The 13,154-nt window shown below is 48.2% G+C and overlaps 1 protein-coding gene across 6 annotated transcripts in view; it reads right to left on the bottom strand.

Moving 5' to 3' along the window:
- The window catches only part of LOC147113203 (phosphofurin acidic cluster sorting protein 1-like), a 795,587-nt gene that overhangs the window by 277,034 nt on the left and 505,399 nt on the right, over positions 1-13,154 (bottom strand). For all 6 annotated transcript variants that reach the window (XM_085998126.1, XM_085998127.1, XM_085998132.1 and 3 more), the window contains exons 16-17: positions 10,978-11,132; positions 1,122-1,232 (exon numbers count right to left, since the gene is read on the bottom strand). In XM_085998126.1, the coding sequence (XP_085854252.1) occupies positions 1,122-1,232; positions 10,978-11,132 (266 nt within the window). The remainder of the gene's footprint in view (positions 1-1,121; positions 1,233-10,977; positions 11,133-13,154) is intronic.

The raw sequence follows: 13,154 nt of genomic DNA, 5'->3' as shown, positions 1-13,154 counted from the left end.
CAGTCAGTGAGAACCAGTCGCGTTCTTGGTGCCTGTTTATTTTGGACGAGCCCAAAGAGGCCAACAGTGAGACTTTGGCATCACTGCTGTTTCAGGGTCTTCCTATCGAAATGGTAAAGGACCAAAGGTCATTGTAGAGCCACGGGGCGTGTGGCACTGGACTCCAAATCTGCTCCAGGTTCAGAGCACAGGGAGCTGGATCATATCGGAGAATTGAAGTCAGCTGTAGTTAGCTTGTATCAGCTACTCGCACTCTGCCCTCTGAGTGAGAAGTTCGTGGGTTTACTCCCCACTCCAGAGATTTGAGCATATAATCCAAGCTGACAGTCCGGTGCAGTACTGAGGGAGTGCAGCCAACAGTGCAGCAGTCCCTCAGTACTGACCCTCCGACAGTGCGGCGCTCCCTCAGTACTGCCCCTCCGACAGTGCGGCGCTCCCTCAGTACTGCCCCTCAGACAGTGCAGCAGTCCCTCAGTACTGCCCCTCCGACAGTGCAGCGCTCCCTCAGTACTGACCCTCCGACAGTGCAGCGCTCCCTCAGTACTGCCCCTCCCACAGTGCAGCGCTCCCTCAGTACTGCCCCTCCGACAGTGCAGCGCTCCCTCAGTGCTGCCCCTCCGACAGTGCAGCAGTCCCTCAGTACTGACCCTCCGACAGTGCAGCGCTCCCTCAGTACTGACCCTCCGACAGTGCAGCGCTCCCTCAGTACTGCCCCTCCGACAGTGCAGCACTCCCTCAGTACTGCCCCTCCTACAGTGCAGCACTCCCTCAGTACTGCCCCTCCGACAGCGCAGCACTCCCTCAGTACTGCCTCTGACAGTGCAGCACTCCCTCAGTACTGCACTAAGTGTCAGACTGCAGATTATGTGCTCAGGTTGCTGCAGTGCGGCTTGAACACACAAATTGCTGACTCAGGGTGACAGTGGGCCCAGCTGCCCAGTGCATTTCCATGGTCAAAATGGGCAGTGGGTAAACTGGGCCTCCACTGCCGTCGGCTGCATGCAAACCGTCAGAGCCAATCACCGAGAGAATCAGACTTCGATAGCACCACATCGATGTACAAGAACCTGAGGAGTTCCCCTCCCCTGTGACTAATCTGCGGTCTGCTCTCTGCCAGTTACCTGCGGTGGGCGGCTCTGTCTTGCTGAAGAGGTCCCTCCACGCAGAGTCCATGAAGGAGCTGTTGTACTTGTTGTCGACTGATGCCAAGTACTTAGCCAGAGGATGGGAGCCTGAGGAGGACAGAAAAGAGAATCACTGGCAGTCTCAGCAGGAGGGCTGGCTAACACGGCTCTGTGGAAACGTGGTGAAACTCTCAGAATTCTTACTGATTTCACCGCAAAGGGGGATGTGTAGCCAGTAATTCTCTCCCTTTCCCCCATCAGGTACTTTCACTCTGTGTCTTTAATCTGTAGACAATTTACTCTGAATTCTACCAATCAGACAGCAGTAAACATCCAATATCAGTCGAGTAGCCAATCCTTCAGGACCGGCCTGGAGTCTCCAGGAATTAAAGATTAATCGTCTGGACACTGGTGCAAGCAACAACAACAACTTTCACTTATGTAGCGGCTTTACATGATACAAAGCTGGGTGGGAATGTAAGTTGTGAGGAGGATGCAAGGAGGCTTCAAGGGGATATAGACAGGCTAAGTGAGTGGGCAAGAACATGGCAAATGGAATATAATGTGGAGAAATGTGAAGTTATCCACTTTGGTAGGGAATATAGAAAAGCAGAGTATTTTTTAAATGGTGAGAGATTGGGAAATGTTGGTGTTCAGAGGGACCTGGGTGTCCTTGTACACCAATCACTGAAAGTTAACAGGCAGGTACAGCAAGCAATTAGGAAAGCAAATGGTATGTTGGCCTTTATTACAAGAGGATTTGAGTATAAGAGTAAAGACGTCTTCCTGCAATTATATAGGGCCCTGGTGAGACCACACCTGGAGTATTGTGGACAGTTTTGGTCTCCTTACCTAAGGAAGGATATACTTGCCATAGAGGGAGTGCAACGAAGGTTCACCAGACTGGTTCCTGGGATGGGGGGATTGTCCTATGAGGAGAGATTGAGTAGACTGGGCCTATATTCTCTAGGGTTTAGAAGACTGAGAGGCGATCTCATTGAAACATACAAAATTCTTACAGGGCTTGACAGGGTCGATGCTGGGAGGATGTTTCCCCTGACTGGGGCGTCTAGAACCAGGGGTCACAGTCTCAGAATAAGGGGTCGGCCATTTAGGACTGAGATGAGGAGAAATGTCTTCACTCAGAGGATGGTGAATCTTTGGAATTCTCTACCACAGAGGGCTGTGGAGGCTCAGTCGTTGAGTATATTCAAGGCCGAGATCGATAGATTTTTGAATATTAAGGGAATCAAGGGATATGGTGATAGTTCAGGAAAGTGGAGAAAACATATAAGAACATAAGAAATAGGAGCAGGAGTCGGCAAATTGGCCCTTCGAGCCTGCTCCGCCATTCAATAAGATCATGGCTGATCTTCTACCTCAACTCCACTTTTCTGCACTATCCCCATATCCCTTAGATCAGGTAGATTTTCACGTTCGTTAGTGGTGGAAACCAGGCGGCGGGGATGGGCTGCCCGTTATATACACTGCCCGTCATCCATCACCCTTATTCATATTGAGAAATGGCCTGGCCAGAGGGTGGACATCAGCAGCAGGACCACTGGAAGCATTGGCCACTGTCAGATGAGTGGCTTAGGAAAGGAGGGCACTGGGACACTAACACCGGGAAGTACAGGACCAGGAAAGACTCTGCAGTCTATCTGGCAAGTCCCAGAATTTAACACCCTTCAATAACTCCAGTCTCTCAAATATCTATCGAATTCCCCTTTAAATGTTTCCGCACTATCTGCCTCCATTCCCCCATTCCTGCTCCGCTGTTGAATAAGATCATGGCTGATCTTCTACCTCATCTCCACCTTCCTGCACTATCCCCATATCCCTTGATTCCTTTAATATCCAAAAATCTATCGATCTCAGTCTTGAATATACTCAACGACTGAGCCTCCACGGCCCTCTGGGGTAGAGAATTCCAAAGATTCACCACCCTCTGAGTGAAGAAATTTCTCCTCATCTCAGTCCTAAATGGCCGACCCCTTATTCCGAGACTGTGACCCCTGGTTCTAGGCTCCCCAGCCAGGGGAAACATCCTCCCTGCATCTACCCTGTCAAGCCCTGTAAGAATTTTGTATGTTTCAATGAGATCACCTCTCATTCTTCTAAATTCTACGGAATATGGGCCTAGTCTACTCAATCTCTCCTCATAGGACAATCCCCCCATCCCAGGAACCAGTCTGGTGAACCTTTGTTGCACTCCCCCTAAGGGAAGTATATTCTTCCTCAGGTAAAAAGATCAAGAATGTACACAGTACTCCGGGTGTGGTCTCACCAAGGCCCTAAGGAAGTCACGGCTCCCTTACAAATGGGGCAATGCTAGAATTGATTGTTATAATGGGGAGTTCAGGCCATTCTCTGGGTCCTCAGTGGAGCCCATGGCCACCTTTCAGGAACACCCAGCACAGGGAGTCACTGCCCCCTTCGTCCCCCCGTTCTGTGTCACTGGCCTTGTCGGGCGAGAATGTGGGCTCTGCCCCAGTGGGTAATCCCAGATAAGGTTAGGACGCGAGGTCTCTAAACTCATTTGGCAGGGGAATGGGCACCAGGATGTAGCATTAGAGAGGAGAAACAAGGTGCACAAAGGATTGGGAGAGACAGATAGCACTAGAGTAAGAAATAGTACGGTATTGGGTGGGGTCACACTAAGAGAGAATGTAAGAAGGTCTAAGTGCTGAAGTGCTCTTGCAGAGACACGGCATGGGCTCGGCGGGCCGAATGGCCTTCTTCCATGTAACCATTCTATAATTCTATGATAAGATAACTTTACAAAGCACGAAGCGTGGTAACTAAGGTTGGTGAGCTGTAGGCACAAATAGTCACATAGGAATATGATGTCGTGGCAATAACGGAGATCTGGCTCAAAAAAGGGCAGGATTGGGTACTAAATATTTCTGGATATAAGGTGTTCAGGAAAGATAGGGAAGGAAAGAAAGGAGGTGGGGTGGCAGTGTTGATTCAGGTGAATGTTACAGTGCTGGAGAGAGAGGATGTCCTGGAGGGGTCAAGGACAGAATCGATTTGGTTAGAGTTGAGAAACAATAGAGGTGCCATTACACTACTGGGTGTATTCTATAGACCACCAACTAGTGGGAAGGATATGGAGAAGCAAATTTACAGGGAAATTAGAGAGAGGTGCAAGAACTGGAGTAGTGATAATGGGGGGCAGAGAGGGGTTAGCATTTCTGAAGTGTGTTCAGGAGAGCTTTCTTGATCAGTATGTTTTCGGTCCAACGAGGAAGGAGGCATTGCTGGATCTGGTTCTGGAGGATGAGATGGGTCAAGTGGAGCAAGTGTCAATAGGTGAACATTTAGGGAACAGTGATCATAGTATCATAAGGCTTAGATTAGCTATGGAAAAGGACAGGGAGCAATCTAGAGTAAAAATATTTAATTGGAGGACAGCAAATTTCAGTGGGTTGAGAATGGATCTGACCCGGGTAAATTGGAACCAAAGATTGGCAGGCAAAACTGTACTAGAACAATGGACTGCCTTTAAAGAGGATATGGTTCGGGTACAGTCAAGGTACATTCCCACGAGGGGGAAAGGTCATAGTCAGAGTCATAACAGCACAGAAGGAGGCCATTCGGCCCATCGAGTCCGTGCCGGCTCTCTGTAGAGCAATCCAGTCAGTCCCATTCCCCCGCTCTATCCCCATAGCCCTGCAAGTTTATTTCCCTCAAGTGCCTATCCAGTCTCCCCTTGAAAACATTGAGTGTCTCCGCTTCCACCACTTCTGTCGGCAGCGAGTTCCAGGTCCTCACCACTCGCTGTGTAAAAAAGTTTTTCCTCACAACCCCCCGTATCTCTTGCCCAAAACCTTAAATCTGTGTCCCCTAGTCCTTGTACCATCAACTAGTGGGAACAGTCTTTCCCCATCTAGCCTATCCAAACCCATCATAATCTTGTACACCTATCAAATCACCCCTCAACCTCCTTTGCTCTCATGAAAACAAATCCAGCTTCTCCAACCTGTCCTTGTAGCTAAGATCCCCCATCCCCGGAACCATTCTGGTAAATCTCCTCTGCACCCTCTCAAGGGCCTTCACATCCTTCCTAAAGTGTGGTGACCAGAACTGGACACAATACTCCAGTTGTGGCCTAACCAGCACTTTATAAAGGTTCAGCATCACTTCTCTACTTTTGTACTCAATACCTCTATTTATGAAGCCCAAGATCCCATATGCTTTGCTAACCACTCTCTCAATATGTCCTGCCACCTTCAGGGACCTATGCACATTAACTCCCAGGTCCCTCTGTCCCTGCACACTCTTTAAAACTGTGCCATTAATATACACATCCTATCCCTATCCCTTCTGCCAAAATGCATCACCTCACACTTCTCTGTATTAAATTCCATCTGCCACTTGTCTGCCCATTCTGCTAGCCTTTCTATGTCCTGTTGCAGTCGATTAATATCATCCTCACTGTTTGCCACACCCCCAAGTTTGGTGTCATCGGCAAATTTAGAAATTCTACTCTGTATTCCAATATCCAGATCATTTATATATATCAAAAAAAGCAGTGGTCCCAGCACTGACCCTTGGGGAACACCACTGTCTACCATCCTCCAGTCTGAAAAACAGCCATTTACCACAACTCGCTGTTTTCTGTCCTTAAACCAATTCCTTATCCAAGCTGCCACTGACCCACCTATTCCACGAGCCTCAATTTTGTTAACCAGCCTTCTATGTGGTACTTTGTCAAACGCCTTCCGAAAATCCATGTCGACAACATCCATTGCATTCCCTTCATCAATCCTCCCTGTTACTTCATCAAAAAATTCAATTAGTCAAACACGATCTGCCTTTTACAAATCCGTGTTGGCTCTCCTTAATTAGCTTAAACCTCTCCAAGTGCCCGTTAATTTTTCCTTGATTATTGTTTCTAAAACTTTACCCACCACTGATGTTAAACTGACCGGCCTGTAGTTACTAGGATTGTCCTTACACCCTTTCTTGAACAATGGTGTCACATTTGCCATTTTCCAATCCTCAGGCACCTCCCCCGCATAGAGGGAAGATTGGAAAATTATGGCAAGCCCTTCCGCTATCTCCTCCCCCAATTCCCTTAGCAACCTGGGATGCAAGCCATCTGGACCAGGCGACTTATCCACTCTAAGCATACCCAGCCTTTCTAGTACATCCTGTCTATCAATTTTCACCCCTTCCATTGCTTCTACCTTTTCCACTTCTACCGATATTTTGTCAGCATCCACCTCCTTAGTAAACACCGATACAAAGTACTCATTGAGTATTCTAGCCTTGCCCTGCGCCTCTAAGCATATATTACCTTCTTGGTCTCTAATAGTCCCCACCCCGCCTCTTACTACCCGCTTAATGTTTATATGCCGGTGGAAGATTTTTCTTCCCTTTTATTCTACTCTCATATTCTCTCTTTGCCAAGGTAGGGTAACCAAAGCCAGAGCTCCCTGGATGACAAAAGAGATAAAGAGTAAGATGAAGCAAAAAAAAGGGGGCGTATGACAGATGTCAGGTTGAGAATACAAGTGAGAACCAGGCTGAATATAGAAAGTTCAGAGGGGCAGTGAAAAAGGAAATAAGGGCAAAGATAGAGTATGAGACTTGACTGGCAGCCAACATAACAGGAAATCCAAAAGTCTTCTATAGGCATATAAATAGTAAACAGGCAGTAAGAGGAGGGGTGGAGCTGATTAAGGACCAAATAGGAGACCTACGCATGGAGGTAGAGGGCATGGCTGAGGTACTAAATGAGTACTATTAGCTGTCTTTACCAAGGAAGAAGATACTGCCAAAATCATAGTGAAAGAGGAGGTAGTTGAGATACTGGATGGGATAAAAATTGATAAAGAGGAGGTACTAGAAAGGCTGGCTGTACTTAAAGTAGATAAGTCACCAGGACTGGATGGGATGCATCCTAGGATACTGAGGGAAGTAAGGGTGGACATTGCAGAGGTACTGGGCCTGGCCATAATCTTCCAATCCTCCTTAGATACAGGGGTGGTGCCAGAGGACTGGAGAATTGCAAATGTTACACCCTTGTTCAAAAAAGGTGGCAGGATAAAGCCAGCAACTACAGACCAGTCAGTTTAACCTTGGTAGTGGAGAAGCTTTTAGAAACAGTAATCAGGGACAAAATTAACAGTCACTTGGACAAGTGTGGATTAATTAAGGAAAGCCAGCACAGATCTGTCAAAGGCAAATCACGTTTAACTAACTTGATTGAGTTTTTTGATGAGGTAACAGAGAGGGTTGATGAGGGTAATGCGGTTGACGTGGTGTGCTGTCTCTCGGTAACAATTTATGTTAGTTTTCCAGTTAATTCAGGGGTTTGAGTAAGTTGGGTCGATTCCCATTGTGTGCTGCCACCTAGTGGCTATTTGGTACCTAGCAACTGCAGTAAAAGTGCAGTAAAGTGCTGTAAAGCACAGTAAGTGCAGTAAACTACAGACCTACAGCGGCACATGCTCTGGGAAGTTATATTGTTCCCATGCCTGAGCCTTGGATATTATTTGTCTGTAAGTACTTGAGAATGTTATAGATGATTAGTGTACACTGTACGTTACAGAAAATGTTTAGTTTGTAACTTTTCTCTGTAAGCAAACTTACACAGCTAGCCGTGAAGTGCTTGCTCTCTGTCTAGCTGGTTAACTAGTAGCTGTATTTTGATGCACTATGTACAGGGCTAATTTAAAGAGAATGCCTTCCAGTTTGCTAAATGTATATTCACAGTAAGCTGTGTTTCCACGTGTTTGGTAATTTACATGCCAAATGTACTGTGTTGCTCAGGCGTACCTAAATCTGTGTATGCATATCAGTTATGTGCTTGTATACTAATGTGTGCTTCCATTTCTGTGTTGTATTTCAGTTTTACAATAAGAATCTTTCAGTAAAGCTTTACAAGAAAAGTCAAGCCTTGTGATTTTTATGGGAAGATATCAAGTTGTTAGCTATCTGTCTAGCTCTGCATAGGAACGCGCTGCGAGGGCAGAAAACGTGGTGTACATGGATTTCCAAAAGGCGTTCGACAAAGTGCCACATAATAGGCTCACCAGCAAAGTTGAAGCCCATGGAATAAAAGGGACAGTGGCTGCATGGATAGGGAATTGGCTAAGTGACAGGAAACAGAGAGTAGTGGTGAACAGTTGTTTTTCGGACTGGAGGAAGGTATACAGTGGTGTTCCCCAGGGGTCGGTTCTAGGACCACTGCTTTTCTTGATATATATTAATGACTTGGACTTGGGTGTACAGGGCACAATTTCAAAATTTGCAGATGACACAAAACTTGGAAGTATCGTGAACAGTGAGGAGGATAGGGATAGACTTCAAGAGGACATAGACAGGCTGGTGGATTGGGCAGACACGTGGCAGATAAAGTTTAATGCAGAAAAGTGCGAAGTGATACATTTTGGTAGGAAGAACGAGGAGAGGCAATATAAACTAAAGGGTACATTCCTAAAGTGGGTGCAGGAACAGAGAGACCTGGGGGTATATGTGCACAAATCATTGAAGGTGGCAGGGCAAGTTGAGAAAGCGGTTAAAAAAGCTTACGGGATCCTGGGCTTCATAAATAGAGGCAGAGAGTCCAAAAACAAGGAAGTTATGATGAACCTTTATAAAACACTGGTTCGACCTCAACTGGAGTATTGTGTCCAGTTCTGGGCACCGCACTTTAGGAAGGATGTGAAGGCCTCAGAGAGGGTGCAGGAAAGATTTACAAGAATGATTTGAGGGATTTTTTTTATTCGTTCACGGGATGTGGGCGTCGCTGGCAAGGCCAGCATTTATTGGCCATCCCTAATTGCCCTTGAGAAGATGGTGAGACGCCTTCTTGAACCGCTGCAGTCTGTGTGGTGAAGGTACTCCCACTGTGCTGTTAGGTAGGGAGTTCCAGGATTTTGACCCAGCGACTATGAAGGAACGGCGATATACTTCTACGTCAGGATGGTGTGTGATTTGGAGGGGAACTTGGAGGTGGTGGTGTTCCCATGCGCCTGCTGCCCTTGTCCTTCTAGGTGGAAGAGGTCGCGGGTTTGGGATGTGCTGCCGAAGAAGCCTTGGCGAGTTGCTGCAGTGCATCTTGTAGATGGTACACACTGCAGCCACGGTGCGCCAGTGGTGGAGGGAGTGAATGTTTAAGGTGGTGGATGGGGTGCCAATCAAGCGGGCTGCTTTGTCCTTGATGGTGTCAAGCTTCTTGTGTGTTGTCGGAGCTGCACTCATCCAGGCAAGTGGAGAGTATTCCATCACACTCCTTACTTGTGCCTTGTAGATGGTGGAAAGATGAGGGACTTCAGTTATGTGGATAGACTGGAGAAGCTGGGGTTGTTCTCCTTGGAGCAGAGAAGGTTGAGAGGAGATTTGATGGAGGTGTTCAAAATCATGAGGGGTCTAGATAGAGTAGAGAGAGAGAAACTGTTCCCATTGGCGGAAGGGTTGAGAACCAGAGGACACAGATTTAAGGTGATTGGCAGAAGAACCAAAGGCGACAGGAGGAAAAACTTTTTTACGCAGCGAGTGGTTAGGATCTGGAATGCGCTGCCTGAAAGGGTGGTGGAGGCAAATTCAATCGCGGCTTTCAAAAGGGAATTGGATAAGTACCTGAAGGAAAAAAAATTGCAGGGGTACGGGGAAAGGGCGGGGGAGTGGGACTAGTTGAAGTGCTCTTGCAGAGAATGAGCACTAGCGCGATGGGCCGAATGGCCTCCTTCTGTGCTGTAACCATTCTATGATTCTATGCTCTTTGTCCATCCGACTCTGATCTACTGTCTGTCTGCCCCAACCTCCCCCCTCGTTCTACCCTCAGTGTCACGGTCTTCAACCCTCGTGCCCCTTCACTCCAAAATTCTCTCACCTCGCTACTCCACATTTGAAACCTCCCTCTTTTCCATGCCTTCTGTTACCTCCCCTAACTTCGCTTCTGCTTTCTGAGCCAGTCCACTGTAAGAAACACAGTGGGACATTTTATTACATGAAGCTCGCTGTACAACTGTAAGTTGTTATTGAATTCCTTAAAGCGCAAGGCATCTGTGGAGCTCTGCTGTTTCACAGGGCAACACGGTAATCACAATAAGTTGAAAAGAAAGAAAGTCTTGCATTTATATAGCATCCCAAAGCGCTTTACAACCAATGAAGTACTTTTTGAAGTGTAGTCACTGTTGTAATGTGGGAAACACGGCAGCAAGTTGCGCACAGCAAGCTCCCAGAAACAGCAATGTGATAATGACCAGGTAATGTTTTAGTGATGTTGATTGAGGGATAAATATTGGCCCCAGGACACCGGGGAGAACTCCCCTGCTCTTCGAAATAGTGCCGCGGGATCTTTTATGTTCACTGGGAGAGCAGACGGGACCTCGGTTTAACGTCTTATCCGAAAGATGGCAGCTCCGACAGTGCAGCACTCCCTCAGTAGAGGGTGCTACCCACTGAGCCATGGGTGACGCTGCCATTTTAATATTCATTGTCTTCAAAAATGCACCCACTTTCCCCTGGCTGGAGAGGGGGCGGGTGGAGGTCATCATACAGTGACCCCCGCTCGACTGATGTCAGGCGAGGCCTGTATTGGGCTTGGCGGTGTTGCCCTCCACGGGGGAATAGCCCCCTGACGCCCAAATGTCTTGGCTTACACGGGTGAGGCACTGAAGGGTGGCTGGTGCCAGTGCGATCATGCCCGAGTATGGTTCAGCACCTTCAGGAGGTGACGGGGAAAACCAGAGCTGCAAAATAAAAATACTCATTCAACTAAATAAACACAAACCAAACCGGTTGGTCTGGTGACTGAATAGGAAGGGTTTGGTCCCTTGTGAAGTAGTTTGTGGGCTGCTGCAAGTGCCTGCTTATCCAGAGCTGGCCTCCTTACCTAGAGGGACAATCAGGAAACGAATGTAGTTCAGCCAGTCGGGAGTCTTGTTCGCCAATTGCTCCACAAAGAACCTCAGGATGGTGCTGAGGAAGCTCTGGTCTCCAGCCACTGCCACCTTGACTGGAGGAGGCATCTGGGAGTTACAGTTACAGCTGGAAGGAGACAAGAAGATGGGAGGTGAAAATGAATCCTCAGCGAGCTCCACACTTCAACATCACACAGTGCTAACCCGTGCAGGCCAGAGAGAGGCCAGCTTCAATCGGCGGTCTGGTTCACATCAGTCAGAGTGGAAGTTGGAGGGTGGGGAGAGGGAGGGGGCAGGGGGAATAAAATAGCCAGTGTGCAAAACTGTCAGTGTTTGTGTTTTAAACTAAAGTGGCAGGGGGTTGGGAACCTGAGCAGGGAGACAGAGGAAAGGGAAACAAGGAAAAAAGCAAAAGACAGGAAGCAGAAAAACAAAACTAGAAGGCAAAGAACTCAACGGTTTAAATCAAACATGGTCACAGTAAATAATAATTCATATAGGTCTAAGAGCGTTAAAAAAAACAAGCCTGAAGGCTTTGGGCGAGAAATTCAGTAGGCTTTGCGCCCAGTTTTCGCCCAAAGAGGGCTTTTGCGCCACTTGCTGAGCTTTCCCCGATATTCAGCGCTGCGGTAATGGCGGCGTTAGCCAGTAGCGCTGCGCCGCCACCGATGACGTCATCGGTGTGCGCAGTGCCCCGCTACCGCCCCGCTACCGGCCCGACCGCCATATTGAGTTGCGGCCGCCTCTTCCGCGGCGGCCGCAAACAGCGACCAGAAAACGGGGCCGAACTGATGTGGTAGTGGGGCGAGTTAAGGCGGAGGTGCGGCCGGCCGCTTTTTCGGCGGCCGCCTGCCCGCACCTCCTTCCCCGGCCTCCTCCACGCCTCCCCCCAGCGGCATTGCCGGCTGTTTTCCGGGAGCCCGGCACTTCTCCGTGGTGCCGGGCTCATTTGCCGGCACTAGCGAGCGGCGATCTCGCTGTTGCAGGCACCTCCCCCTTAAGAGAGGGAGGAAGGCCTGCAGTACCGCAGCCTGCCGCTCCGCAGCGGGTGGTGCTGCGGCACTTAGCGCGCCGATATTCAGTTTCAGCGTCCCAAGCGGGGGCGCCGAAACCCTTGATTTGCGGCCGGCTTCGACTTGGGGCGCTGAAACTGAATTTCCGGCGGGCGCAAGTGGCTCCGCGCGCAGCGGTACTTTCTGGGCGCGAGCGAGCTGGCCGCCCCAAACTGAATTTCTAGGCCTTTGTGTCTTAATGCAAGGAGCATTCGGAACAAGGTGGATGAATTAGCTGCGCAAATAGAGGTAAACGAATATAATTTGATTGGGATTACAGAAACATGGCTCCAGGGTGGCCAAGGCTGGGAACTCAACATCCAGGGGTATTCAATATTTAGGAAGGATAGGCAAAAAAGAAAGGGAGGTGGGGTAGCATTGCTGGTTAAAGAGGGGATTAACACAATTGAAAGGAAGGATATTAACTCTGATGATGCGGAATCTGTATGGGTAGAACTGAGAAATATCAAGGGGCAGAAAACGTTAGTGGGAGTGATATATAGACCTCCAAACAGTAATACGGAGGTTGGGGATGCATTAAAAGGGAAATTAGAGAAGCATGCAGTAAGGGCACAGCAGTCATCATGGGTGACTAATTTACATATAGATTGGGCTAACCAAATTAGTAAAAATACTGTGGAGGAGGAATTCCTAGAATGTTTACGGGATGGTTTTCTGGAACAATATGTCGAGGAACCAACCAGAGATCAGGCCATCTTAGACTGGGTATTATGTAATGAGAGAGGATTAATTAGCAATCTTGTTGTACGAGGCCCCTTGGGTCAGAGCGATCATAATATGATAGAATTCTTCATTAGGATGGAGAGTGAAGTAGTTGACTCGGAGACTAGGGTCCTGAATTTAAATAAAGGAAACTACGATGGTTTGAGGCGCGAATTGGGTAGGATTTATTGGGGAATGTCAAAGGGTTGACGGTGGATAGGCAATGGCAAACATTCAAAGACCGCATGGATGAACTACAGAAGTTGTTCATCCCAGTTTGGGATAAGAATAAAACAAAAAGGGTGACTCAACCGTGGCTAACAAGGGAAATTAGGGATAGCATAAGGTCCAAGGAGAGGGCATATAAATTGGAC

The sequence above is a fragment of the Somniosus microcephalus genome, chromosome 9, assembly GCF_052327205.1.
Source record: "Somniosus microcephalus isolate GS21.2 chromosome 9, FLI_Smic_1.0, whole genome shotgun sequence".
NCBI lineage: Eukaryota > Metazoa > Chordata > Chondrichthyes > Squaliformes > Somniosidae > Somniosus > Somniosus microcephalus.
Note: the sequence above shows the minus strand (reverse complement) of the source record. Positions and strands in the feature narration are given on the sequence as shown.